This window comes from Dermatophagoides pteronyssinus, unplaced genomic scaffold (genome assembly GCF_027571235.1).
Source record: "Dermatophagoides pteronyssinus isolate colony J.1.1.1.1 unplaced genomic scaffold, Derpt_VIB-CSIC_2022.12 sq0027, whole genome shotgun sequence".
In the NCBI taxonomy this organism is placed as follows: Eukaryota; Metazoa; Arthropoda; class Arachnida; order Sarcoptiformes; family Pyroglyphidae; genus Dermatophagoides; species Dermatophagoides pteronyssinus.
In genome coordinates, this window is record NW_027461551.1 from 323,691 (window position 1) to 351,208 (window position 27,518).

The following is a 27,518-nucleotide window of genomic DNA, read 5'->3' on the forward strand; positions in this document are numbered from 1 at the left end:
ACCTTGGTGGCTTTTTACGAAATGAATATGGATTAGAAAACAAATTCTTTTTTTTCAACGAAGCTCCAAAATAGAATTTTCAACAGAATTTCGGTTTTTTGTTTTGTTTTTGTCATTCAGAATCGCCTCTATAACTTCTCGATTAAGAAACAAACCAAGAAGAGAGCGAGAAAATTCTCTCGACAATTTCCCGAGAAATTATTATCATCATTAAAACACTGTGAGAGAGAGCGAGAGAAAAACATTTAATAGCAGCTCCAAAAAACATAACATTTATAACAACCACGTAAACACAGAGTAAAGGACAAGGAATAAGTTTTTTTTTATTCGATAATAAATACAAATATCCGATCGAATAAAGTGAGCATTTTTCTTTCCTATCGTTCTTTTCCCCGTCGTTCTCACACTTGGTTAACGACAATTTTTTAACATGCGAAAAAAAAGATGCTATAAAAGCAAGCAAAAATGATTGCAAATTTGTTATCCGGTTCATTATGTGTGTTGCTTTCGACCAACCAACCAACCAATCAATCTAACTAACCGACCAATAAACAACAGAAAATAAAAAAACTTTACGAAACAAAAAACCAAAAGGCTAAAATGAAAATAATCAAATGTCAAACGAAATTATCAAAACAAATTCATTTTGCTTAATTTATTTGAAACAAACAGCAAAAAGTCAGTTTGGTTAATCAATTGATTTTCATCATCATCATTATCATCATTATGGTCGTTAATGTCAAAATGTATTATCAAGAATTTACGAGAGAAAATGTCCAATGAAAATTCAGTGTGATGAAAAACAATTTCAACAAAAAAAAAAAAATGATGCTAATAGGTTAATAGCAGCAGCAAGAGAGAGAGAGAGAGAGAGAGAGAGAGAGAGAGAGAGAGAGATTAAAACGAATTTGTGAATTTATGAATGAAAATGAACAAACGGTCGAAAATAATGAATTGAATTGAATTGAATTGAATTTAATAAACAAAAACCCCTATTCCATAAAATTATAGGGGGGAAAAATAAATAAAAATAAAAATAACAAAATTCAAAGATTATTATAAATGAAAAAAACAAATTTCAAAAAAATGATCAAAATTATTAGAGTTACAAAAATATGTACAATCATCGGAATTTATCAAATTATAAAAATTAAATCTCTCATATGCAAAACGATTACAATTGTTAATTAGGTGCAGTGATGATTGAACTTGACAAGAACAAAAATTGCAAACGGAAGAATTTGAAATACGGAAACGCGAAAGATATTGATTAAATTTTCCATGATTCGTTAAAAATTGAGTAATGATAAAACCTGGTATCAAACAAGAATCCAATCGATGTTGAATAGTAGGAAAAAATTTCTTAGTACACGAGCCATTAGTTGTTGTAGTCCAATTCTGTTGCCAATTGTTAATCATTAAGGATTTTAAATTACGATGCGCGAAAGACAGAGGAAGAAGATCGAAAGAAACATCCATCAAAAGAGTAGCTTGCTTGGCGTAAAAATCAGCTAAATCATTACCGAAGCAACCATTATGAGCCTTTATCCACTTTATGCAAATGCGACCGGTATAATCAGCAACCATCTTAAAAATAAGTTGTACCAAAAAATTAGTAGAATGAAAGTTACAGATAGATTGGATAGCAGACTTGGAATCGGAAAGAATAACTGCATCCGAGACGCCATTCTCGATGACCCAGGATATAGCATTGCAAATTCCGAAAAGTTCAGCTTGATACACTGAACAATTACTATTTAAACGATAGGTCAATACCAAAAGAGGAGAACGTTTTTCATCATTAGCAAAAATAACGACCGCGGAACCAACTTCATCATTAATTTTCGATCCATCTGTATATATGGTATAACCAGAACTATTACGATCATTAAATATTTTGTTTGTTTTTTTCTAAAGAATATTTTCTATATTCTTATCGATATTTCGGGAAATGATTAACTCTGTTTTGTTTCTGTCAAAGCAAAATTTGAATTCCAAATTTTTCGGTTTTTTTTCATTGTTAAATTGAATTGGATGTTTTCGTTCTCGATTTTTTCGATTGAATCAGAATTCTCAATTCTTGTTGGTTTTTCAAGGGAAAAAACATTTTCGGGAAGAAATTTTCCCGTCAAACACAAATAAAAAACAAACAGATAATGAAAAACAAACACACACAATGACTGATATTAATCGCTTGAATGAATAATCAAATGGTCAATGATCTAGAAAATGATTAAAAATGATGAGAAAAAATTGATAATCATACCATCATCATCATCATCGAATCATTTCAATGGAAGCGAGCATCAAGAATTCTTCTTTTTTTTCTTCTTCTTCTTCTTCATCGTTGTCTTTTGATCGAATTGGAAATATTTTGGATGCATCATTTATTTATATTGTAAATAATCTTTTCTTTTTTTCGTTGAAAATTATCATCAGGAAATAGGCAATGTGTAGAAACAATGTAATCAGAGAGAGAGAGAGAGAGAGAGAGAGAGAGAGAGAGAGAGAGAGAGAGAGAGAGAGAGAGAGAGAGAGAGAGAGAGAGAGAGAGAGAGAGAGAGAGAGAGAGAGAGAAATTCTATTGATAAATCTCATAGATTATCTTATATGAGGAGAGAGAAAAAAAGTGAACAAAGATATGCCAACATCATCAACATTGTTGTTGTTGTTGTTTTTGGCAGTATATTCTGTTTGTTTTTTCTCTAATGTTAATGATGAAATTAATTAAACATTCAACATCATCATCATCATCATCATCATCATTAAAAAAAAAGTCTAATGATAATGATTATCAGAGGAGGAAAGAAAGGAAGAAAAGTTTCATTTATTCAAATTCAAGTTTCCAACAAACAAAACAAAAAACTTTGTTAAAAAAAATTATGTAAAAACCTAAATAAACACCAACCGTGTTGTTGTTGTCACCAAAAAAAAAAAAAAAAAAAAAAAACAAATCAATTAACACATCACACCCACACACACACACCGAGAAATGTAAATAAAATGGCAAAAAAAGGGTAAATAAATTGGAAAATCTAATGATAATGATGATTATTGAGATGGAAAAAAATTCCCAAATATAAAAATAAAAATATCATTAACACTTTATGAAACATACTATGGTAGTGGAAAGGGGTTAACAAAAAACACATTTAATCTATAAAAAAAAGAAGCTTTTCAGGGATTCTTGTGTTTTTTATTTCATCATTTCAGTGCTTGTCAATATGGATTAATTTATCATCCCCAAAAAAAAACATTACATCTTTTAGGGATGATGTATTTTTCATTTTCATTGACATCTCACATCATCATCATGCATTTTATAGTGACATTTTTTATAGTGACGTAGGCGTGTTGTTGTTTGGTCACACTATTAACACTGTATGTGACATTTTGAAGAAAAAAAAAGCTTTTAAATTTTAATGAAATTTTTGTTTTTTAAAAAATCTCGACAACAACAACAACAACAATAAATTAATATCATTAATGATGAGAATTTGTTGTTGTTGTTTTATTTGAACCCTCCCTCCCAAAAAAAAAATCCAATTTTCATCATTTTAACTAATTTGGGTTGTTGGAATTTTTCATTTTTCATTTTTATTTTTGCTTCTTGATTTGATTAATGTAATGGGACAAGATTTTAAACAGAAAAAAATTTCCGCATTTTTTCCCATTTTTTTTGAACACACAGAAAATAAAACCATATTTATGTAATGAAAAGCCAGAGAGAGAGAGAGAGAGAGAGAGAATGTCAATTTTTGGTTTCGGGGGAAGGGGTTAAATAAAAAAAAGATAATTCCTATTAATTTTGTCAAATTTAATTTTAATTTTAATTAATTTTTTTAAAATTAAAAAAATTAGCCAAATGAATAAATTACAACAATCAATGATGGATGGAAATAGTGGTGGTGGTGGAAAAATAGTCGAAAATATCAACAACAGCAAAAAAACCATCACCAATGTTACGTGCACGTACATTACCGGCTATTATAACACCAGCATTAAATATATTGAATGCACAATTAAATCAACAAAATTTAATGATGATGTCCAATCAACAACAACAACAACAACCGAATACGATTGATTATCAATCGATTAATGATTATCAATTGATTAATGGTAGCCATCATCATCATCCGAATTTGGGTAAGTTTTTTTCCTGGAAAAAAACTTTATCAAACATCATCATCATAATCATTTGAACTTTTAAAATGATGATTTAAAATTTAAATTTTAAAATTCTTGATAAACAAACAGTGAGAAAAGACCGAAGAGTTTTTGTTTATTTTTTTCTTGCAAGAAAATCTTATTTATGTAAAAGTTTTTTCTATGTTCAAAAAAGTTCTTTCATCAAACAAACAAACAAACGGAAAATAATTCTTTCGAAATAGACCATACATATTATTAACACTTTACACACATTCAGGGAACCAAAAAAAAGAAACTTTATCGTAAATATTTACTTTCAAAAAAAAAAAAATTGTATAATTTTTGAGAAACAAAAAATATTTATTTGTTTTTCATTCAGTTCAGGAAAAAAAGATGCCCAGAATAGTTAATGATAATGATTTCAGAATTCAATGAACTTGGATTTATTAGAAAAACAAAACATTGATAATATCAGTGAATAATAACCCTCGAGTACTTTTTTTTCATTTTTCTAGGATCAACAAACGATAATTTTCTATTAAATGATAGTTGTTGTTGTTGTTGTTGCCATCATCATCCGCATCAACAACAACAACATTATCAATCGATGAATAATTGTTTGAATGAGTTTTTAACATCATCACCACCACCACCACCCCCGCCATCATCATCATTATCATCCGTATCATCAAATGTAACAGTAACATTATCAAAATCATTACCACCAATGGTTAATAATGATAATTATTGTCAACAACAACAACAACAATCATCATTATTATCAACAACAACAGCATCATGTTGTTGTTGTTGCTGTTGTAATTATTGTGAACAACAACAACAATTAAATGATAATAGTAATAATCATTCACCAAGACAATCAGTATCATCAAATTCATCGGCTGGTTCATCGAAAGAATATTCCAGGTAAGTTTTCGGAAAATTTCTTTAAAAAAATCTTTTTTTTAATAATTAGTTTCAGCTCAAATAAAGGAATCAAGAATTCAAGTTTCCAGAAATTTTCCAAATTCTGGACAAATAATTATGGACAAAGAATATTATCAAGTTCAAGTTATGGTGGTAGTGGTGGTAGTAACAATGGATTATTAGGACCAATGATTAAAAATTCAACAACAACAACAGCAAATAATTATCTATCAGTTGGTCAATCATTAAATGATTATCAATCAAATAATAATCATTATTATCAAACATCACAATCACAACAAAATAATTATTCATGTTGGGCATGGACTAGTGGTAATAGTAATAATAATAGTAGTGGTAAAAAGATGAACGAATCAAATAATTCAAAATCGATTATGATGAAACGAACAGGAAGTGTTGATAGTCTTTTAAGTGTACATCAACAAATGGAACAACAACAACAACAACCGAATTTTGAACAAAATGATATTATTCCAAATGAATCATCACCACCACCATCAGCATCATCATTTAATAATTGTCCACATCATCATCATCATCATAATCATTTACATCATTCACATCCGTATCATCATTCACAACATTCAAATCATCATCATCATCATCATTCGCATCAACATCAACAACAATGGTCAACATATCGATCATCATCGAATGCATTTTTAACGATGAATAATAATAATGAACAATCATCATTATCATCAACGACAATGGATAAAAGACATTTAAGTATTGATATAAATTCAATGATACATCAACAACATCAACAACAACAACATCATCATCATTATTATTCGAATATAAAAATGCCATCATCATTATCGACTATTTCAACATTAGCAGCAGCAACAACAACAACGGCTGCTGCAACAGCAACAACCGGTATTAAAAAAAGTGAAAGAAAAAAATTAGAAAAATTAAGTAAATTTAATTTCGATCAACAAGGTATGTTTGATAATGATGATGATCTTTTTTTTGTAATTTTTTTTGTAATAATTTTACAAAACAAAAAAAAACAGCATTATTTTCAGCGGTTGAAAATGAACATTTTGATCGTACCCGAATGATTATTGAAACAACTAATGTTGATGTTAATTGGTAAATTATTATTATAATTAAAGAGATAATTATATTTTTATTAATTATAATTTGATTCATTACAAACACACATTAATATATAGTACAAATTCGGATGGTTTTACACCATTAGATATAGCAACAATGTTATTAAATTTATCATTAATTAAATATCTTCAATCATGTGGTGCACGTGAAGGTGATCTATGTATGTTTTTTTAAAATGTTTTTATAAAAATTTTTATAAAAAAAATTAAACTTTTTTTTCTAGTTAATAATCGACATAGTCGTGAATTACATTTACAATCATTAATATCAGAAGCTGAACGTTGTTTATATGATTTAAATGCTCATCATCATCATTCTCAACAACAACAACAAAATTATCATCGTAAATCGATTCAACCAATCAATAGTGGTGTTGGTCAATTATCAATATTACAACCATTACCATTATCATCATCATCAACAACAACAACAACAACATCGATAACAGGTAATCTAAGTTCAGCATTAATTAAAGAAAAAGAACGACAAATTATGTTTTGGCAAAGACGTTTAAAACTATTACAAAGACTTAAAAAAGGATTCGATCTATTACGTAAGTCTCTATTTTTTTTTCTTTTCAATATTCTTTCTTCAATATTTTTTTGCACAAATCAAACTGACCAAACAAAACATCATCATCAACACTAAAAACTGACATATTGATAATGTCATTTTCAAAACAAAAACAAAAATAAATAAATATTCAAATGTCAACACACACACACAATGATGTTTATCTTATTTAAATGATAATGATGATGATAATAGAATTCTCTCTCTTTTTTATATATTTTCATAAACATCTTGATTGTTCTTCTCTCTCTCTCTCACTTCCTCTCTCTCTTTAATGTCATAATTTATTTATTCAAGAATGGATGATTATATAATTTTTTTAAATGTTATATGTTGATAAATAAACACTGGTGTGATGGCAAATAAAAAACTAAACAAAAAACCCAAGTTTAAAAAAAACTCTTTGGTAAAAAAAAAGTTTCGAAAAAAAAACTAAAAACAAAAACAAAAACTTTCAAATATATAAACATCCATCCGTCCACCCACACTTATGAAAACAGATAGACAAATAGGCAGAGAGACAGTATTTTTGTATCAAAAAATTCTTTTCTTTTTTTTGAAGATGCGACATTCTGACTGAATTCTGTTGTTGGTTAGAAATCTATTATTAATATTTTTCTTTTCTTTCGTTGAATGATGTGATGATCATATGATATTGTTGAACACACACACACACACACACACACACAGATACCAAACACCAAACCAAAAGTCCATCATCATCATCATCATCTAAACACTGGGTTGGTTAGTTAGTTTATTATTTTTTTTCACAATATCAAACAAATAAACAAACAAACCATTTTTTTTTCTTTTGCCATTCATGATGATGATAATAATGGTTATTATTATTATGATGATGATGTTGATGACAAACAATCCAGAATAGATACAGATGCAACAACAACAACAATAATAACAGATTCTGTAGAAAATATTCTTCAACAGAATCCAATAAATGAAATATATGGGTAGAGAGAGAGAATGGGTGAAAATAACACACAATCTTTTTGTTGTTGTTGTTGTTTGTCTGGTTGTTCGGTTGGTTGACTTGACTTTGGGTTTTTTGAGAATCACAAAATAAACAAACATTATTATTATATTCATCTTTTTTTTTGGGTGAAAAGTTTTGACGTTCGAATTATTTTGGACGGATATTGTCGACAATGTTGTTTTTTTTGATGATGATGTTTATAATTTTGCATAAACATACCTCAAGATGACAACAAACGAAAACGAAGAATAATTTCCGAATCAATCGATTTTTTTGTTTTTTGTTTTGTTTGATTCGAGACCGGATGATTCAAAAGTGATGGACGAATAAATCGATTTTCGATTTTTTTTCTTTCTTTCTTATGTTGATTCGATTATTATTCAATAATTCGATTATACCTGATGGAAAGAAGAAAAAAATTAATAATTATTACCGAGAAAAAGAAATAAGCATATTTTCTCAAGTGAGAAATTGAATTATAAACAAGAAAACATCATTATCTAATTTTCATCATACCGAAAATTGACTACATGGTTGGTTGGGCGAATAAATTTGCCGGAAATTTGCCAACAAAACCAAAAAAAAAAAAAGCCAAACGAACAAACAACATAAGAAGGATTATGAAGCTTTCCGAATAATATTCTTCTCAGTATCGACTTCTAAAAGACGAAAGAAAAAAGAGATGAAATTAATATCAAGGAAATCAATAATTTACTCAAACATACATCATGTCATTAAGTCATCATTATCAAGACATTTTTAATGTTTTTCTTCTCTTATTTCTTGAATGAAAGAAATGGATTTTTCAATTTCTGTCATAGACAGACACATATACAAAAAAAAACACGAAAAACATGTAGAAATTATTATTAGCCTCGTGTGTTGAAGAAAGTGAAATCGGTATGGAGGAAAAAAAACATATTTTTAATATTTTTTCTTCGGATATTAAAAATTAATAAGTATTACCTTCTTCTTTTCTCAGAAATGAGAAATAACCGAAAAATATTAACCGAAAATTCGGTTATTCGATGATGATGATGATGAAAACCACTTTGGTAACCGATTTTTTTCTTCACATTCGAATTTACTCATCATCATCATCCTTTTCCTTTATACTCCCTCCTCAACAAAAAAAACCAAAACATTCGATTCTATTTACACCCAAAATGTAATTGCAATGGAAGGCAGAAAATAGACATTTTTTTATGGCAAAAATTTTTTCAATTTTTTTTAAATTTTTATTTGAAAAATGTTTTTTTTAAATTATTATAGAACCACCACCACCACCATTATCGGTACATGTACAGGTAGCCGGTGCTGAATGTTTACTAGTAAATTATTATCCACCAATCAGGTTACAACAAGATTATCGTCGTCAAATTATAACCAAATATAAAAGTATGTTTGTTTGTTTTTTTGCGGTTTTCGAAATGTTTTATTGACTGATTGATTGATTGGATTTTCTTGTATCTTTTTTCTCTTTTTTTTTCTTGTCAATATGATCGAAAAAAAAACATTTAGTTGAATGGAGTTCAAATCAATTTGAAACAATAATTGGTTGTGTTGAAATGACAAATATGTGTGCAAAACATGAATTTCTAATCGAACGTTTAGAATCCGAACAATGTTATCAGGTACGAATTGCATCGGGTAATTGTAAAGGATATTCGGAATATTGTTATCCATTAATGAATCAATCAGTACCATCAAGTAAGTTTTTTTTTGTTCTGGAAATGATTCCTGATTAATTAGTTAATTTTTTATTTGAATAAAGCATGGAGATCGATTGATAAAAAACATTCAAAAATTGAAGATCGTGTACCAAAAATTGATCAATTATTTGATCAGATTATTGAATGGAGACAACAACAACAAACAACACAACAACGTGATTGTGCGGATAAAAGTATGGTTACAAAATAAGAAAATCAAACCAAATCAAATCAATAATTTTGTATTTTGTTTCGTAGGAAAATCAATCGAATTGGAACAAACATCGTTAACAACATTGAATAACAATAACAATAATATCGGTGGAATATCTGCAAATTCTGGTCACATTGGTAGCGGAAATATATTGATGGCCACAAATACTACTGCCACCGCAATGATTAATAATAATTCAACAATAACCGGTAGCGGTAATCTAACTACTACTAGTGGATTAGTAACATCTGGTTCGCAGAAAAAAGTCCGTAAAAGTATTCGAAATTTTTTCGTTTCAACAAGTAAATTTCAAAAAACAATGAAACGTGGTGCAATATATCTGGCATCATTAATCTATAATGGTACGGATAAACGTGTTTTGGTTACCAATGAAGAAGTACTACCTATTATTGAAATTGGTAAGCAAAAAAAATTTTGTTTGAAATTTTTGATTTTTGATTTTTCCATGTTTGTTTGTTTTATTCATTCACACCAGATGATTCATATCCATCAACATTACAGAATGATTTTTATTGGCTATTAAAAATAACCTGCTGTACATGGAATGATATAAAAATGTTTCGAAAAGAATTAGAAAAATCACAACAATCATCAACTGTTGCACAATTTCGTACAAAAATCCTTTTAGCAATTGAACAAATGCAAAATTCATTAGGTATTATTGATTTGGGAAAAATTTATTATAAACCATTACGTGATAATGAAGGTAGTTGTGTATTATGTGCAATACGTTCAGTACCAGAACCAAAAATGATTAGTTGTTTATCCGTTCGGTGGTTACCATTGGCAAAATTACAGAAAAGAATTGCTACACAATCAACATCAACAATTCAATCGGAACGTGTTTCTGATTCAGGTATTTCAGTAACGGATATTGGTTCACCACCACCACCACCACTACCACGTCTTGTTAGCGATATTTTATTCGCTACAATTGATGTATGTATATGGATTTTTTTATGTATTTTCTTTAATGATTTTTTTCCCATTTTAAAATAATCAAGGAAATGATGCAATATCACCAAGCTTGTAATTGTAAATTAGAAAAAGGTTTATATATTGCATATGTAAAATTAAAATCATCAATCGATATGATGTCGGTTATGGTTAATAGTAATCAACCAAATATATTACCAATTGCAAAAATACGTAATAATCCACATGTATCAAGGCAAGAATGGGCTGCATTAAAAATGTGTTTGAAACCAAAATCAAATCATCATCATCATCATCAGCAACAGCAAAATGATCTTAATGATAATCATGATGGTCAAAATGAGGATAATGGTGATGACGATGATAAACAAACATGGCGTCGATTAGTGACAAGTGTTAGTCAATTACATTTACAATTGGTTAATAATACTCATCAACAACAATCGGAAACTAATTCAAGAAATCAAAAATCAAAAACTCATCATTCATCATCTTGTTCACCGAATTTTCTATCAACAACATCATCAATCAATAATCATAAAACATCATTATCATCATCGGATTTAATGAATCAAATTACAGCAACAACAACAACAACAATAACACCATTATCATCACCAATGACACAAACAGGACCTGGTTTTGTTGATAATTTTTTTCAATTAGCATGTCAACATGAACAACAGCAGCAACAACAAATTGTTAAATTATCATCATCTGATCAACAACAAACATTGGAAAAAGATGATGGTGGCTGTATAACAACAACAACAACAACAACAAATATTGAACGAATTGAAAAACCAAAAACATTATCGGTTATGAATCAACAACAACAATCTTCCCGGTTCAATCAGATTCAAAAACCACAACGATTAACATTTGGACAGAAAATGTGTTTTCAACAATTAACAAAATTTTTACAAATTCTTTCACATACTGCTGCACATTTTCTTCAATCAATCGGTATTGATGAAGATAAACATTTAAATATAAATCGTATATATACGGTTGAAATTATTGAATTAGATGGACAAGTATCATTGATTTTATTATTACCACCATCGGATGAAGTTTGTTCCATTACACAATCCGATTTAGATATTAATCAACGTTTTGATGATTTATTATTTTTACCATTGAAAATATTTGAATTAAGTAAGTGTTTTTTGACTGAAAAACATCAAAATAACTTTTCCCGTTTTTTTCTCGAACACTTGAATAGTTCATATGAATACATATCAAAGACGTTTTACCGGACAATATTGGCGTCTATCAGCATTATTAGAATTGGATATAATTGCTGCACAACAAGCACAACGTGAAGCATTTTCTAAATCGGAAGTAACTGAATCAAAAATACGTTTAAATCAATTGCTAGAATTTCAAACACAATTAGATGAACATTGTAGATCAATGCGTTGGATAATGGATGTTGTTTCATATGCACGTGATCGACAAATTAATGCCGGTATTACATTAGCACAGATACAACATTGTTTAAATTCAATTGATAAACAAATGTGGGATGATGATTATGATGATGATATTGGAATCAATAATAATGAACAACAACGAAGTAATTTTATTCAATCATCAACGATAACAACAGCCACCGAAACGACTAATAATGATGATAATAATGGAACAACAAATACAAAAATGGATTTTATAACACCAAAAATCAATATACAAAGTGAATGTAATTCAACACCATCATCACCACCAGCGGCGGCGGCGGCGGCTACAATTATACCATCATTATCAATGATAATGGGACGACGTAAAAGTCGTGATGATTCATATATTGATCAACAACATCGACAACAAAATCATTATCATAGTTTAGCACATCAACGTTTTCATCATAATTATCATGGTTGTCAAAATAATAATAATGATCATAACGATGATGATGATCATCATCATGGTGGTGATAATGTTGTTGATAATGATGATGATGATCCATATGATGATGATCCAACATTGGATGTTATTGTTAAAATTGATGGTAAACCATCATCATCAAATAATAATGATGATGATGATGATGAAAATATTGATTCAAAAACACCAACAAATCACCATTATAATCAACAACAACAACAACAACAATATCGATCATCATCATTACAACCATCATCATCAAATATGGATAATGAAAAATATTGTTCTGATTATGATGAACCGGGTAATAATAATCATTCAACAACAACAACAATTGGATCGAATAAAATGGATGTACGACGTTGTCATTCAACATCAAGGTTACCATCATCAACAATATCATCGGCAGCAACAATAACCAAAGTAAAAATGATGGATGATGATCGACAAATTATTGACGATAATAATAATGATAATGATGATGGTAGACAATCAATTGATTCGAGTTCAACTTTGTTTACATATTCATCACAACCATCAACAACAACAAATGTTAGTGAAATACCAATATTAGTTTTAGTCAATAATAATGATAATAAGGAAAATGAATCACCAAAGATTATTATTGCAGAGCCAGTGACCAACGATTTCGATGATGATAATGATCGAAATGAACAAAATTCCGAACAAATTTGGATATCCGATTCAAAAAAGCCAGCTGATGAAGATGATGAAGACCGTTATTGTTTTAATGATAATTTTGAAGATATTCTTGTTGATTGTAAATGTCAGGATAATGATGAGGATAATGAGGATATCGACAGCAAAAAGCATCTGGAAAATGAACCAAAGCAATTATCAACAACAAGAGTGATAAGACATCAAATACCTAAACGAAAAATTCGTTCAAAAAAAATGCGTACATTAATGGAACTTGGATCGAATCGAATGTTTCATGAACGATATTCGAATAAAAATTCATCATTACCATCATCATCATCGAAAAATCATCATAAACGACGACATCAATGGAAACAATCATGTTGTAGTAAATGTTGTAGCCGACGACGAAGACGATCATCTACGAAACAACATTATGGACATCGAAAACAACATGATAATAATGATCCATATTTGGATAATAGCAGTGAAACTATTCATTCAACATCCGAATCATCGTTTGATTCATCATTCAATTTATCTAATGATAATGATAATGAATCAAATGCCAAAGTTGATGATTGTCATCATACGAAGAAGAAAAATTCTTTAAATAACGAATCATCGAAAACAACTCGAACAATACAAATATATGTTGAACAGGAATCCTGTTTACCACAAGGTACATTAATCGATATTGAAATCGCAACCGGTGATAAAGTTTTCAATATTATTCAAACTATTATTGAATATTCATTGAAAATATTTCATCCAAAACATCAACATAGACGATCAAAAATTCTGAATGATTATCATTTTCAATGGGAAAATTATTCATTATTAGCTATTTATTCAACAAATATTAAACATTTAAATAATGATTTTTATTTCAATCAATTACAATCACCATGGAATGATTTAGATGCTAAATTATATTTACATTTTAATTATCATCAACATCATCATGAATGATTGATTGATTGATTTTCTTCGAGAGCTTATTATATAAGTGATGATTGTCCATTTGGCCCATTTCCCTCCCCCCAAGAAAAAAATGGCTGTGAAAATTCTGTTGTTTCCCCCCCAAAAAAAATTGTGAAATTTTATTTTATTTTTTCATCCAATGTTCCTTATCTTGAATGGTTATTTTTTACACATTAAATAAGAGAAAAATTTAAATTTAAATTTTTTGCGTAACAATTTTTACGAACGGTAATCGAAACGCATGCGTATTCAAAAAAAACTATGCAAATCGCGCCAAATAAAAAAAAAAAGTACAGCGCGCTTTTTTCCCTCGCGTCTGAATCTGGTTGTTTTGGCGCGACCAAGAGAAAAGAAAAGAAAAAAAAGATTGAAGTTTGTTAACACATGCTTGCTACGCGAGTGCTTTGCCTCCAAAAAAAAAAACACTCATTTTTTTTTGCCGGTCGGTCATCGCATTGCTTGATTGCCTGCACAATATTGCAACCGTCTTATCTACAGTAAATCTGCCGTTAATCAGTAATTTTTTTTCTCCAAAAAATTTTTGTTTTTCAAAATTATCTTTGATTTTTTTTCAGGTTCTGAAATCCTTATTTCATGCTAATTTTCTAAATTGCAATTTTGTTCGAAATGAAAAATCAATTGGTTGTTTTTGTCGACTGAATCAAATGATAAAAACGCGTACATTTCCTGTACATTTTTTTTTTTGGTGGGAAAACATTATTCAGTAAATGTGATGATGGGACAGCGTTCGCGCAATTTTTTTTTTTCATTTTGGCGCGCGCTTTTTTCATTTTTTTTACTTGTTATCAATGCCACTACGATAATGACGATAATTTTGGGTTACCTGATATCAGTATATAATTGTTCAACAAAAATATAGACCACTACTACAACTACAGAAAAAAAAAAACGTTCTTTTTCTCTCTCCCTCTCTCTCTATATTTTACTCGTTTTGTTTGGGCCATAGCCATTTTCTTTTCGTTGATCGTTGGTTTTTTTTATATTTATTGTTTGCCTACTTCTTACGGGTTTATCTTTCTAAAATAATTTTTCTAAATTTTTTATAAATAATTTTTTCTCGATTATTCTCGTAACAAAAATGGTAATTATTTAATGATTTTTTGTAAATTTCTCGATGAAATTTAATTATTAAATTTTGTTTTATTTTATTAAGGCTGGAGGTAAAGCTGGTAAAGATTCGGGTAAAGCAAAAGCTAAAGCCGTTTCACGTTCGGCTCGTGCTGGTCTTCAAGTAAGTTTGTTTTTTGTTTTTTGGAAATTTGTTTTGACAATAATTTCCGTTTATAGTTTCCAGTTGGTCGTATACATCGTCATCTAAAAAATCGTACCACATCACATGGACGTGTTGGTGCTACAGCTGCTGTTTATAGTGCAGCCATTTTGGAATATCTAACTGCCGAAGTATTGGAATTGGCTGGTAATGCATCAAAAGATCTCAAAGTAAAACGTATTACACCAAGACATTTACAATTGGCTATTCGTGGTGATGAAGAATTGGATTCATTAATTAAAGCAACCATTGCTGGTGGTGGTATGTATTTTTTTTCGATAAAAATTTACTATTTGAATTTTCTATATTCATTTTTGCTTATTTTTACTTTCTCCAAAGGTGTCATTCCACATATACACAAGTATTTGATTGGCAAAAAAGGAAATGCACCACAAAAACCAGCGTAATAATCATTCTCCATTCATTCATTCATTTACCCGGCATCGTTCGTTCGTTCGTTGGATCAAATAGCCCTCCTTTCTATTTATAAAAAAAATCGTCACGCAAATCTAGAAAGATACGGAAATGAACAACAACAACATAAATTCCACCAATCAAATTACCCTTTTACATTTTTAACATATAAAATATTCATCATTTCAACATTTTTTTTTTTTTGAAAACATCATCATTATATACACAGATTTCTTTCTTTCAACATTTTTTTAGCGCAAACAAACAAATTTTTTTTCATCATAATCATCATCATCTTTTTTTTTAATTATCATCAAAAAAACAATGATGTTCTTTTTTCTCATTTTCACTTCCAATTTTGTAATTCATTAAACAAATTTGTCGACAAAAGTTTTTTGGCTACTTTTTTTTCTAGCCGGCTATTTCGGCCGTGTGGGTGTGTGTGGTGTCCATATGGACCATGCTAAAATTTATAGAAAATTTTCTTCAACAAAAACAATAAAATATTTGAATAATTTCAAATAATAATCTTGTAATATTAATAATTAAACAATTCCAAATTAGATAATTAAAACCGATAAATAAATGTTTTATACTTTGAATATATGCATTTCGGCTGCGTATCAATTCCAAATATGATGATGATTGATCATTGATTTGTTGTTGTTGATTATCATTATTGATCGATAATTGTGGATATAGTAATGCAAAATAACTTTCACTCGAGCCAATTGTCATCATTTCAATCATTGTACCGGGTAATAATTCCAATTGATCATTGGATAAAAGAAGATATTCATCATAATCAATCCAATCTTCTTGATCATCGTGGTTTGATAAACGATAAATTCTTATCAATAATTGACGATCGAAAATGATTAATCGTATTGGTTCTTTGAAATTATCAATATATGTTTGAAATAATTCACCCGGACGATCGGCTAAAAATAATGTTAATGAACCATTTTTTTGATTTTCTTTAATAACCGTATCGAATACATCGAAATCGTTGGATAAACGTTGTCGCCAATAATTTGATTGTGGATATATTGGTATAATCCAATCGGCCATTCGAAATGGTGACCATTCTGCACGGATTAAATCTACGTTTGGATCAAATATTCTTTGTGCAAAACGACCATTCAATGATATCCATACATCCAGATATAATTCAATCTTATCATAATGATGATCATTTTTGAATTTCATTTCAATACATCGAGCAAATTGTTTAGCCATATCAGCATGATGTGTCCAACGATTATTATGTGTATACAAATCACTGTTTAAATATTTAATTTTTGTTTCATTTTGATTAACTAGATGTAATTTAATTTCCGTATGTAAATGATTCCAATTATGTACCATCATATCCCAATTATAACCATAAATACCGGTTGTCCATGTATTATATCCACGAAATACGAGAAAAGCAAATGGTAATATCAGTTGAATAATAACGTAGATAATAATAAATATAGCCAAACAAATATGACGAATATTCCATTGATAATAACATTGTTGTTGTTTATGTTTCAAATCCTTTTTGTTACAACATTCGGTTTGATTGTTGTTGTTGTTGTTGCCTTGATTGTTGTTGTTGCTCTGATTGTTGTTGTTGTTGTTGTTTTGGTCTTTGTTATCAACAACAACAACCGTAAAATAATCAATAATTTTCATTGGCCAATCGGGTTGACAAAATATTGGCATTATAGCCAACATTATCCATGGAAACATACCGATTTGAAATAATTGTGAATTAATAACATTAAATATTATACAAAGAATGAATGCCAACCATCTGGTTGTTGAATGAATAAGTAAAAAACCAACAAATAAATCGAATAGAAAACCACCTAAATGTATTAGATAATAATCGATCCAATGGTCAGGTATTGATAATAATCTATATGTTAAAACAAAAAAAGCCAAAATATCATTAATAAGAAACAAAGGGTTATTCAACAACAACAACAACAAACCTTGTCCATTGAAAAATCCAATGTTGTGAAATATTAATCATTGAATAACCAAATAACCAATCGGGATTAAATTTTTTCAGACCAGCATAAAAATAAACAATAAATATTTGAAAACGTAATAAAAAATATTGCCATTGTTCAACATGATCACCTTCTTCATCATTTTGATTCCAATAAGAATCTAATGACCATTTACGATTTGAATCATTCAACGACAATTGAATGGCTAATAAACCAAATAAATATGAATGATTATTCCAACGGCTACGATCTTGCATAAATAATAACCAATATGCAATGGCGTATAGAATCGAGCATAAACGATAATAACAGCCCAAAATGATACCGATTAAGCTTATAATCATAATGGTATAAATGGTAAAGAATAATTCTGATCGAACATTATCATCATAATTATTCAATGAAAATGATTCAAATAATGGAAATAAACAACGTTGTTTTAACATTGATTCAGACCAAATAATATCAGCACGTGATAGACCACGTTCATGTATTGTATCGAATAATAATAGTATGCCAATTAGAATACGATTTACAGCTAAACCAGATGAATGACAAGGTTGAAATAGAAATTGAAAAATTTTTTGTTGTTGTCGATGATCCTTATTGTTATTGGACATTGTTGTTGTTGTTGTTGTTGCAAGATTTTGTTGTTGTTGACGATGTTTCATTGTTGAATGATTCAATCGAAATGAATATCCTTTCGGTTGTTTCGATCATCAATTCGATGATGATTGAATAACCATTATCATCACCAATTCATCAGCAATTCTTTTAACATTCGAAAAACGGAAATTATTATCCCGTAATTTATTGAGAGCAAATAATAAAAGTAAAAGTACAAAAATATATAACGGATGAGAAGAGAGAGAATTTATAATAAAAAATTATGGAAAAAAAAACAACATAAACAACAACAAAATTAGTAAAAAAAAAATGTTTATCGGGAATTTTCGTTGTTTGTTTGCTTGTTTGTTTTGTTTTATCTATTTCCCATAAGTTTTTTTCCCTTTTCCCAATGGCAGGCTGAAAGTTTTTTTTTTGGTACAAAAAAAAAATTTTCTTCAAATATGAAAATGACCGGAAAACCATTATGTGTTTGCGTGTGTGTGTTTGAAATGTTTTCCTGTATTTTTTTGGTTGTTGTTGTTGTAAAAATGATGATAAAAATAGAATTACAAACAAACAAGTTTTATCCGTAAGAAAACAGGTGTAAGTGTGGGTGGGTGGTTGTAATTTGTAAATTATTATTATTTTTATAAAAAAAAATTTATAAATTAAAAAAAAATCAACGAAAAAAAACGTTATAACAGTAAAAAAAATAATAATAATAATAAAATATTTTAGTTTATTTTGTACCGAAGAAAAATGAAAAGTAAAAGTAAAAAGTTATTATAAATAGAAATTTGTTATTTTGTTTTTTTGTAAAAAAATAAAAGAAAGTCGATGGGTTTTGTCGAAACAGGAGAAACGATGATGATGATGATGATGATGATGATTCGGCGGGCCTATTTATAAATTCATCGATCGATCAGATATTGATTTGATCGATTTGGATCGTAGATGATGATGATGTGGATATGATTTTTTTTATTGAAATTTGAAATTCAGGTGGGTTCGGTTTCAATTTTGTGTTTGTTGATTGATTGGGGGGGCAGTATTGCAAATTGTAAATGAAAAGTTTGTCGAAATTCTTCTTCTTCTTCTTCCAAAGAAGAATTATTAATGGCAAAAAAATAAAAAAAAAATAAAAATATTTATAGTTTATAACGGTTACAAGCGTAACAAATGAAAAAACGAAAACAAACGAAAAACAGAAGAAAAAAAAACAAATTAACAAAACAAAAAAAAAACATTTTTAAGCAACAAAATTAATCCAAGTCAAATTATATATATGTTCAATTGGCAATATTTTTTTGTTTCGTTTCGTTTATGAAGGAAAAATCAAAGTAGAAAGAAAATTCTGTGTCTGTGTGTGTGTGTGAATGATTTATATATTCGAGTATTTTTTTTTTCATATATGATTTTTTTGTATAAGATGCTTTTTTGGAACAACAAAAAAATAAGGCAGCATTCCAATTTTTGTTTTGTTTTAGGCACAATATAGTTTAGTTGAACTTGTTCATAATGGTGTGGCAATGATGATAAATTGGCAATGTTTGTTTGAAAACAAGAAAAAAATGAATATGTTTCAGGAAACCGAACTGGCAGCAGTTTGTTGTTGTTGATGATGATGATTATTTGAATGTTTTTGGCCACGTTGTGATGACATTACTTTAGCCACATCCGAATGTTTTAATTTTTTATGTTCTTTTAAATAATCTTTTCGGGAATATGATTTTAGACAAATATCACATTCATAACGTTCACGATCAGCATAATGACGTGTCATATGTCGACGTAAACTACTATAAGCTGTAAATGTTAAATGACATAGATGACATACACAAACTTTGGCTATAATTTTAGTAGAAGAAAAAGATGATAAGAATTTTTTTGGTTTGCAAAAATAAATATTTACTTGAATTATTTGATTGATTTGAACCGGTTAATGAATTTTCCAATATAGGACCAACAGCAGCTGCAAATGAACTTGAATTAAATGATGAATTATCATCCATTGTTGAATTGGTTGGTGATGGTGATTCATCTAATGATACGATTGGTTTAACATCAGCTTTAATTTTTTTAAAAAAATGAACAAATTAGAATTGAAATCAACAACAACAAAAAAACAAAATCAAAATTACTTACGATAAAATTCATCATCCGAATCATTCATTGACATCATCATTGAATCTTGTGCCATTGAATCACCCTAATAAATCAAAAACAAAACAAACATAAATCAATGGATCGATAATTGATTGATTGATACTTACATTTTCATTATCGCCAATATTTGATGATGTATCACCATTAGTAGCTAATAACATATGATGATGATGATGTTGTTGTTGTTGATCATCATCAATATCATCAATATCATCAATATCATCACCACCTCTATCCGCATCATCAACATCATCATCATTATCAACATCATCATCATGATTTTGTTGTTGTTGTTGTCGTTGTTGAGTATTACCATTTATCATTGATTGTGGTGGTGTTGATGATGATCTTTGATGATTATTATTATTATTATGATTTATAGAATTATTATTATGACCATTATTATTATTATTATTATGAAATGAATCAGAATCATTATTATGATTATTATGATTTGATGATGATGATGATGATGATTCTTTTAAACGTTTTGTTGATGATGATAATGATAGATTTGATATTGATTCATCACCATCACTACCAATATCATCATTATCATTATGATGATTACCATTACCATTACCATTATGACGACCATTATTATGATCAATATGATGATTATTATTATGATTATGATTATTTGATGATGTTTGTTGTCTATTAAACATTAACATTTTGGCATTATTTGATGATGATTGATGTCGTTTGTTGTTGGTTGTTGGTGATGATCCAAATCCATTTGTTTTGCTTGTTATCATTGAATTTGAAATACCGGTAGTTGAAGAAGCAGCAGCGGCTGCAGCCGCTGCTGCTGCTGCTAATGAATTAAATGCAGCTGCTGTCATTGCATCAACACCACCACCACCTTTGGTATTATTCAATACATTTGCTAATGCTAATGCACTACCATTATTATTTTTATGTTTTCTTCGTCGTTTTTTAAATCTTTGTGCCATAAATGCTAGATATGCATTTGATGGTTCCATATTATTATTATTATTATTATTTCCACCATCAATAATATTTGATTGATCATTGATATTATTACCACTACCAGTTGATGCATTGATTGCTTGATTTGTTAATGATTCTAATGCTATACGATTATAAAAATTAGCCATTTCATTAGTTCCAGTTGTTGTTGTTGTTGTTGTTGTAGGTGATGGTATATTTGTTCCATTTGATATTGGATAACCAGTAGAATTAGAAATATCATTTGATAAAAATTGTCCACCATTATTAAAAAATGCATTACCATGTTTTTCATTAACATCGGTTAAACCTTTTATTTTTAATATTTCAGCTGTTTTTAATAATGATCCTAATTGTTGATACGATACATTTACTTCACCTGAATACATAAAACTAATAATTGCTTGTAAATCTTCATAATGAATATCTTTCAATATCACAATTGGATGTTTACATGGATTATTTAAAAATAAATCACGAAAATATGTTGAACATGCTGATAATATTAATTTATGTGCTTTGATTGTAATACCATCATCACATGCTAATGTAACATCAACAAAATTTTCATCCATTAATAATTCATTGAACACTTTAACCATATTATTACGATGATTATTCCATTTAAGGCAATATTGTTGTTGTTGTTGTTGTTGTTGTTGTGCTGATGTCGTTGAAGCCGATGATGAACTACCGGAACCACTTCCACCACCATGATGTGATGATGATGTAGGTGGGGGTGGTAATGATAATGATGGTGGTGGTGGTGGTGGGGGTGGTAATAATGATGGCTGTGGTGATGGTGAATTATTATTATAAAGGACATTCATCTGTTGTTGATTTTGATAATAAAAATGTGAAAAAAATAAAAATGTATTTAAATTATTTGTATTGAGAAAATTTCCGGAAACGGACATTAAATTAGCCATTCCAAAAAAAACAAAACAACAAAAAAAAATTCTGTAAAATTTCTCAAAATTTCAGGTTTTCATTCTCACACCATTCACAAACGAAAAATATTTGAAAAAAAAAAATTTAAACGTTCTACGTTTCAATAGACAAAGAAAACTATTGGGATCACACAGTGTAGGGAAAGGTATTAGAAGAAAAAAAAGATGGCCAATCTGATTAGATAAAAATCATCATCATCAACATCAACATGATGATGCAGACATCGATCCAAATTAAAAGATTGGAGATATTGATAGTCGCTGTGTTTTTGGTCTCTCTTCGTCTATACTTTTTTTTTATTGATTACAAGAAACAGAAACGATAAGCGGTTTGTGTACGAAAAATAAAAAAACATATAGATTTTGAAATACACGTACATAGATGTATGGTTAAGTTGAAGTTTCAGGAGCAGCCAAAGCAGCAGCAGCAGCTTTTTTTTCGTTCCAAAGTAACAAACAAACAGACAGACAAAACATCTATTCATTTCAATTCATCCGTTTTTCATTCATTCATTTGCAACTATTTCGACATCAATGGATTATTGATGATGATGATGATGATTATCATTATGGTAAAATAGTATGATGATTATGTAAGAAAAGAAAAAGTTTTATCCAAAAAATACATAAGAAGAAAATGAAACAAAAACAAAAAAAAATTGATCCAAAATTGAAATTGAAACTGGGCTAAATAAGTGAAAAAAAATGAAAATGAAAAACAGCAAGCAAGCAGGCAAAAACATGTTGATCATGTCCATGATGATCAAAGATGATTGAAATGAAATGAAAATCAAAAAGTTAAGAAAGTTAATCATTTAAGAAATCTTTAAGAATGAAGGCTTGATGTTTTGGAACACACGATCATGATCCAACAACCAAACAACAACAACAACAACAACAACAAAGATCATCATCATCATGATCTGGCGTAATCGATTATCAGTTATATTGATGATGTTTTTTAAAAAAAACATCATCCATCCATCGATTAATTGATTAATTAGAAAAAAAAATAAATTATGAAACAATTTTTCCAAAAAAGAATCTTTTTTTTGGAGAATAGTTTGGACTATTTCTACCCAAGTAACTGATTCAAATCAATATCCGGTGTTAATAAATCTGGCTGGAAAGAAAAAAAACAAGTTATGCCGTTTGGAAATTTGTATTTCCAAACGGTATAACGATATATCAACGATAAACGATCAACATCCATGAGATGTGTCGAAATAGTGGACCGAACACACACATAGTGGATCTTTCACGCGTAACAATCACATCACATCATGACTTGTGCTGTAATAGCCTCAATATTAAAAAAAAAAAAAATCCCATTAATGTTTTCGTTTACAACTCTTCTTCTTCCTAGTTTCAGGCTAGTTTCTTTATAAAAATGAATTTCACCTGGCGTCCAGAAGATCGAAAAAAAACCAAGAAAAAAAAACATCAAACAAAGACAACGTTGACCACCGCCATCATATCACCATGATGATGATCACCACCAGTGTTAACGGGGAAACACAAGAGAGAAACTTTTTTTTTGTTTTTTCCATAGAAATGCTTTTCCTAAAAGTTTCCCTTCATCATCAATCGAGGTTACATAAGAAATATGGTGATGGCTCCCTATTTTTTTTCTCATTTGGAATGAAATGTGGTCCAAACAACAAACAAAATGGGCGCCCTTTTTTTCATTCGAAAACAAAACTGAAATGTTTTTTTTTTTGGAAAATGAGGACGCCCTGACCTGACGACCAAACAACAACAACAAAAACAACAACGGCAGCCATAAAGGTAAGTTTGGGCCATCTGTTTTTTTGTTGAAAAATTGAAAACGAAAACAAAGATGACCAAAGGGCAAATCATTACTTTTACTTTAATTCGAATTAATTTTCATTATCCTTTTTCAATGATGATTTTGGAATGATGATCGATAACTAATCACTTTATATATGAATGTTTTTGTAGATTTTCTTAGCTGGGCGCCATCATATTTCTTTCAATTTTTTTAATCCTTTTTCACGTTAGGCGGTATGTTTTTTTCGCTTTTCTTTTCTTTTGATTTTTTTTCAAATTTGAAAAATTGAAAACGACCCGAACCAAAACCATAAACGATGATGATGATGAGCAAAGTAGAAATGATGGTAGAGAAAAACAAAACAAAAAATCCGGAAGTAATCATTTAACGAAGGTAAAATGCGAGTGCGCGAGAGAGAAAAGGCTTAAAAGGATGGATGATGATGATGATCATCGAAAAACCGAAACCGAAAAACAGAAATCCAGAAATCAAAAAAATCAAATCAATTAATTTTGCTTTTCCATTTTGGGTTTTGATGATTTCCCGGTTGAAATAAAAAAAAACAGGTAGAGAAAATCATTTTTTTATATCAAAAAAAACCTGAAACGTGGTTATCATCAAATCGTGAAATCAATTTCTATCCCTGCGGTATACGAAAACAAGGAAATAATTTTCGGAAAGAAAACCGAAAACCAAAAAAAAAGAAAACCGGAATCTAAACATTGAACCAAGAGGAAAAACTTAAACGAAACAGAAATAACGAGAAAAGTGAAAGTGAAAGAGAAAGTTTTTGCCACGTTGTTCCAGATGGAACAACAACACGTATTTATGTAACCTGTTCTTTGGTGGCTGTTTGAGATGATGATGATTTTTGGTCAAAATTCATCATGATTTGACATGATTCAAAAAATTTATGAAGAAGAAGAAGAAAAAATCCTGATTTTCTCTCTCTCTCTCTCTCTCTCTCTCTTCACTTCACAATTCAATGATGATGAACAAACGGGCAAATAGCCGTTGGGAGCCATTTTTACTTTTTTACGAAGAAAAGAATGGCGAAATACAAGCCAAGACAAGTTTTTTTTCATTTCATTTCGAATCGTAAAAAGTAAAAGTGAATGGGAAAGTGAATTGGAAAGTTAGAGAGAAAAAGTGAAAGTAAAAAAAATTATCCCAAAAGAAAGCCCAATATCCAAAAGAAGAAAGAAGTAGAAAAACACCGAAATGATGAAATGAGGTCACCACCATTCACCACCATCATCATCATCATCATCTTGATCATCATCATCATCATCATCAAACCATCACACACCAATTTGAAGAAACTTTTTTTGATTTTGTAGTTTTGGGCGACTTTCTCTTTGATAATATTTCTCTCTCTCCTGCTTTCACTTTCACTCAAACATCTCCAAAACAACAACAAATTGTATCATCCATTCATTCGTCTTATCTTTTTGCTTTTTGAATGATGAAAACATGAATGAATGGAAAAATCATTTTCATCTTGGAACTGGAATTTCAACTTTAAGATTAAACAACTTTGTAGTTATGATGGTGGTGGTGGTTTGATTTCATATGGTTATCCAAAAAAGAAAACAAGCCAGACAACAACAACAAGTTCCAGCAACAACGTTTTCTGTTGGAACAGGTTGTAGAACTTTATCAACATTATCATTGGTTTTTTTTGTTGTTGTTGTTGGAAAAGTTGCTGGAAAAAAATGTTTCTGAAAATGTTGATGGACACACCTAGCCCTTTGAATCAATGATAATGATGATGAAAACAATTTTGTTACAAGAAGAAAAAAAATTGATAAGAAAAAAAAACAAGAATGGAACGTTGAATGAATGGTGGTCCTCGTTTTGGGTGATTTGTGTACGCGCGTGTACACGCCGTTTTGTTTTGTTTTGACCTTTTTTTTTTTTTTTTTTTTTGATTCAAACTGGACAGATTTTGATTTCTTCAGAGGGAAAATAATGAAAAAGGGGAGACGGATTATCCGTTTATTTATTTTCCGCTGATTCAATCAAGTGTCCGCTGATCATTTTCTCTTTCATTCACTCATCTCGTTTCACATGAAACATTCATTAACCGGGGATTTAAGAAAATTTACCCGGATCATTTAGCTTAGTAATTTTCGGATATAGGAAACAGAACAAAAAAAACTATTCATCATTATTGAATGATAAATGTCAGATGATGATGATGATGATCCAATCAGCATCATTTCAGAAAAGATGGATCGATTCGATCAATCAATCAATCGATATCGATTGATTAAACATCACACACATACATCAATCATACACTAAGGTGATTGATTTTGGAAACAAAAACATCCAACATTGACACTTACTTTGCTCATTTTTGGTTGATAATTCTTTCTTTTTTTTCTTGAACAAAAAAAGATGGCACAAATGATTATTCGCGAAAAGATTTACGATGAAAGGAAAAGTCCACAAATTAAATCAGTAAACAGTGAAATTGCATCATACTTTTAATGGTAGAAGAAAGACGAAGACGAAGTAAAAACAAAACAACAAAAACAACAACAACAACAAAACACATTCCCTGGAACGGTAAAACCGAATTTCATGATAATTTTCATCATTTTAAAAGTTTATTACGATGATTATGATGATGAATGATTCGCATTTTTTGAAAAAATTTACCAAAAATGGTAAACATTATGGATGATGATGGAAAAAAATCGAACACTTAAAAAAAACAACAACAGAATCGAACGATATTTATGAATATTCTATTACAGTTGTCGTTCGATTTGTTGATTGTGATCTTGATGAACCAAACAGAGTCAAAATAGAAAAGAATCTTTCTTCATCATCTGTCATCCGCTCACTCAATTCCACCGAAAACAAACAATCAAAACAAAGAATTTTTCTTCAATTCTTTGATCACCAAAAACCAAAAAAACCAATCAACCATCAACAATGACCATCATCATGATCAACACACACACACGTTGGATATCATCAACACCATCACCAATCACCATCCATAACTGGATAATCAAACCAAAAAATGGACTGAATTAAAGTTTTTTCTTGGTTGCCGTTTTGTAAACACTTTTTTTGTTTGTTTCACAAACAAACTATGGAT

General features: G+C 29.3%; 4 protein-coding genes and 2 long non-coding RNA genes across 8 annotated transcripts; 2 read left to right on the forward strand and 4 right to left on the reverse strand.

Moving 5' to 3' along the window:
- Window positions 1-1,157: 1,157 nt before the first annotated feature.
- On the reverse strand, window positions 1,158-2,555 carry LOC142645883 (uncharacterized). The gene is made up of 2 exons (XR_012846908.1): window positions 1,652-2,555; window positions 1,158-1,587 (listed from the first exon to the last, which is right to left on the reverse strand). It is a non-coding gene; the product is annotated as an uncharacterized LOC142645883 (long non-coding RNA).
- Window positions 2,556-3,508: 953 nt separating this feature from the next.
- wake (ankyrin repeat and fibronectin type III domain containing protein wide awake) lies at window positions 3,509-14,407 on the forward strand. Of its 3 annotated transcripts, XM_075823379.1 has the most exons (15): window positions 3,509-3,570; window positions 3,862-4,149; window positions 4,668-5,079; window positions 5,129-6,045; window positions 6,120-6,198; window positions 6,282-6,385; window positions 6,449-6,778; window positions 9,065-9,190; window positions 9,314-9,502; window positions 9,567-9,698; window positions 9,763-10,137; window positions 10,215-10,678; window positions 10,744-11,833; window positions 11,901-13,114; window positions 13,194-13,308. In XM_075823379.1, exons 2-15 carry the CDS (start codon window positions 3,960-3,962, stop codon window positions 13,200-13,202), a joined length of 5,631 nt encoding a protein of 1,876 aa, XP_075679494.1. In that variant the 5' UTR covers window positions 3,509-3,570; window positions 3,862-3,959; the 3' UTR covers window positions 13,203-13,308. The 3 variants fall into 3 exon arrangements, with proteins under 3 accessions (XP_075679494.1, XP_075679492.1, XP_075679493.1); XM_075823377.1 differs by having other exon boundaries at window positions 11,901-14,407; XM_075823378.1 differs by having other exon boundaries at window positions 3,510-3,570; window positions 5,135-6,045; window positions 11,901-14,407.
- Window positions 6,374-8,661, reverse strand: LOC142645884 (uncharacterized). Its single transcript, XR_012846909.1, has 3 exons — window positions 8,518-8,661; window positions 8,309-8,451; window positions 6,374-8,190 (listed from the first exon to the last, which is right to left on the reverse strand). It is a non-coding gene; the product is annotated as an uncharacterized LOC142645884 (long non-coding RNA).
- A 749-nt stretch (window positions 14,408-15,156) lies between the features above and the next one.
- On the forward strand, window positions 15,157-16,301 carry His2Av (Histone H2A variant). The gene is made up of 4 exons (XM_027343934.2): window positions 15,157-15,308; window positions 15,381-15,458; window positions 15,515-15,758; window positions 15,837-16,301. The coding sequence occupies exons 1-4, from the start codon at window positions 15,306-15,308 to the stop codon at window positions 15,902-15,904; spliced, it is 393 nt and encodes a 130-aa protein (XP_027199735.1). The 5' UTR covers window positions 15,157-15,305; the 3' UTR covers window positions 15,905-16,301.
- On the reverse strand, window positions 15,177-19,119 carry GC (gamma-glutamyl carboxylase). Its single transcript, XM_027343933.2, has 2 exons — window positions 17,894-19,119; window positions 15,177-17,817 (listed from the first exon to the last, which is right to left on the reverse strand). The coding sequence occupies exons 1-2, from the start codon at window positions 18,583-18,585 to the stop codon at window positions 16,398-16,400; spliced, it is 2,112 nt and encodes a 703-aa protein (XP_027199734.2). The 5' UTR covers window positions 18,586-19,119; the 3' UTR covers window positions 15,177-16,397.
- A 394-nt stretch (window positions 19,120-19,513) lies between these two features.
- On the reverse strand, window positions 19,514-27,183 carry LOC113793827 (uncharacterized). Its single transcript, XM_075823381.1, has 5 exons — window positions 26,755-27,183; window positions 20,797-22,491; window positions 20,669-20,732; window positions 20,436-20,591; window positions 19,514-20,371 (listed from the first exon to the last, which is right to left on the reverse strand). The coding sequence occupies exons 1-5, from the start codon at window positions 26,761-26,763 to the stop codon at window positions 20,106-20,108; spliced, it is 2,190 nt and encodes a 729-aa protein (XP_075679496.1). The 5' UTR covers window positions 26,764-27,183; the 3' UTR covers window positions 19,514-20,105.
- Between the last annotated feature and the right edge of the window lie 335 nt (window positions 27,184-27,518).

Excerpts from the sequence above, each read along its gene's own strand:
- wake (XM_075823377.1), top strand. The coding sequence starts at position 3,960 with ATGTTACGTGCACGTACATTACCGGCTATTATAACACCAGCATTAAAT. Across the intron at positions 4,150-4,667 it reads TCATCATCATCCGAATTTGG|GATCAACAAACGATAATTTT; the intron begins GTAAGTTTTTTT and ends TCATTTTTCTAG. Across the intron at positions 6,199-6,281 it reads ACTAATGTTGATGTTAATTG|TACAAATTCGGATGGTTTTA; the intron begins GTAAATTATTAT and ends ATTAATATATAG.
- GC (XM_027343933.2), bottom strand. The coding sequence starts at position 18,585 with ATGAAACATCGTCAACAACAACAAAATCTTGCAACAACAACAACAACA. Across the intron at positions 17,818-17,893 it reads TGGATTTTTCAATGGACAAG|ATTATTATCAATACCTGACC; the intron begins GTTTGTTGTTGT and ends TTTAACATATAG.
- His2Av (XM_027343934.2), top strand. Across the intron at positions 15,459-15,514 it reads CGGCTCGTGCTGGTCTTCAA|TTTCCAGTTGGTCGTATACA; the intron begins GTAAGTTTGTTT and ends TTCCGTTTATAG. Across the intron at positions 15,759-15,836 it reads AGCAACCATTGCTGGTGGTG|GTGTCATTCCACATATACAC; the intron begins GTATGTATTTTT and ends CTTTCTCCAAAG.
- LOC113793827 (XM_075823381.1), bottom strand. Across the intron at positions 20,733-20,796 it reads ATATTGGCGATAATGAAAAT|GGTGATTCAATGGCACAAGA; the intron begins GTAAGTATCAAT and ends TTGATTTATTAG. Across the intron at positions 20,372-20,435 it reads AAATCAATCAAATAATTCAA|CCAAAGTTTGTGTATGTCAT; the intron begins GTAAATATTTAT and ends CTAAAATTATAG.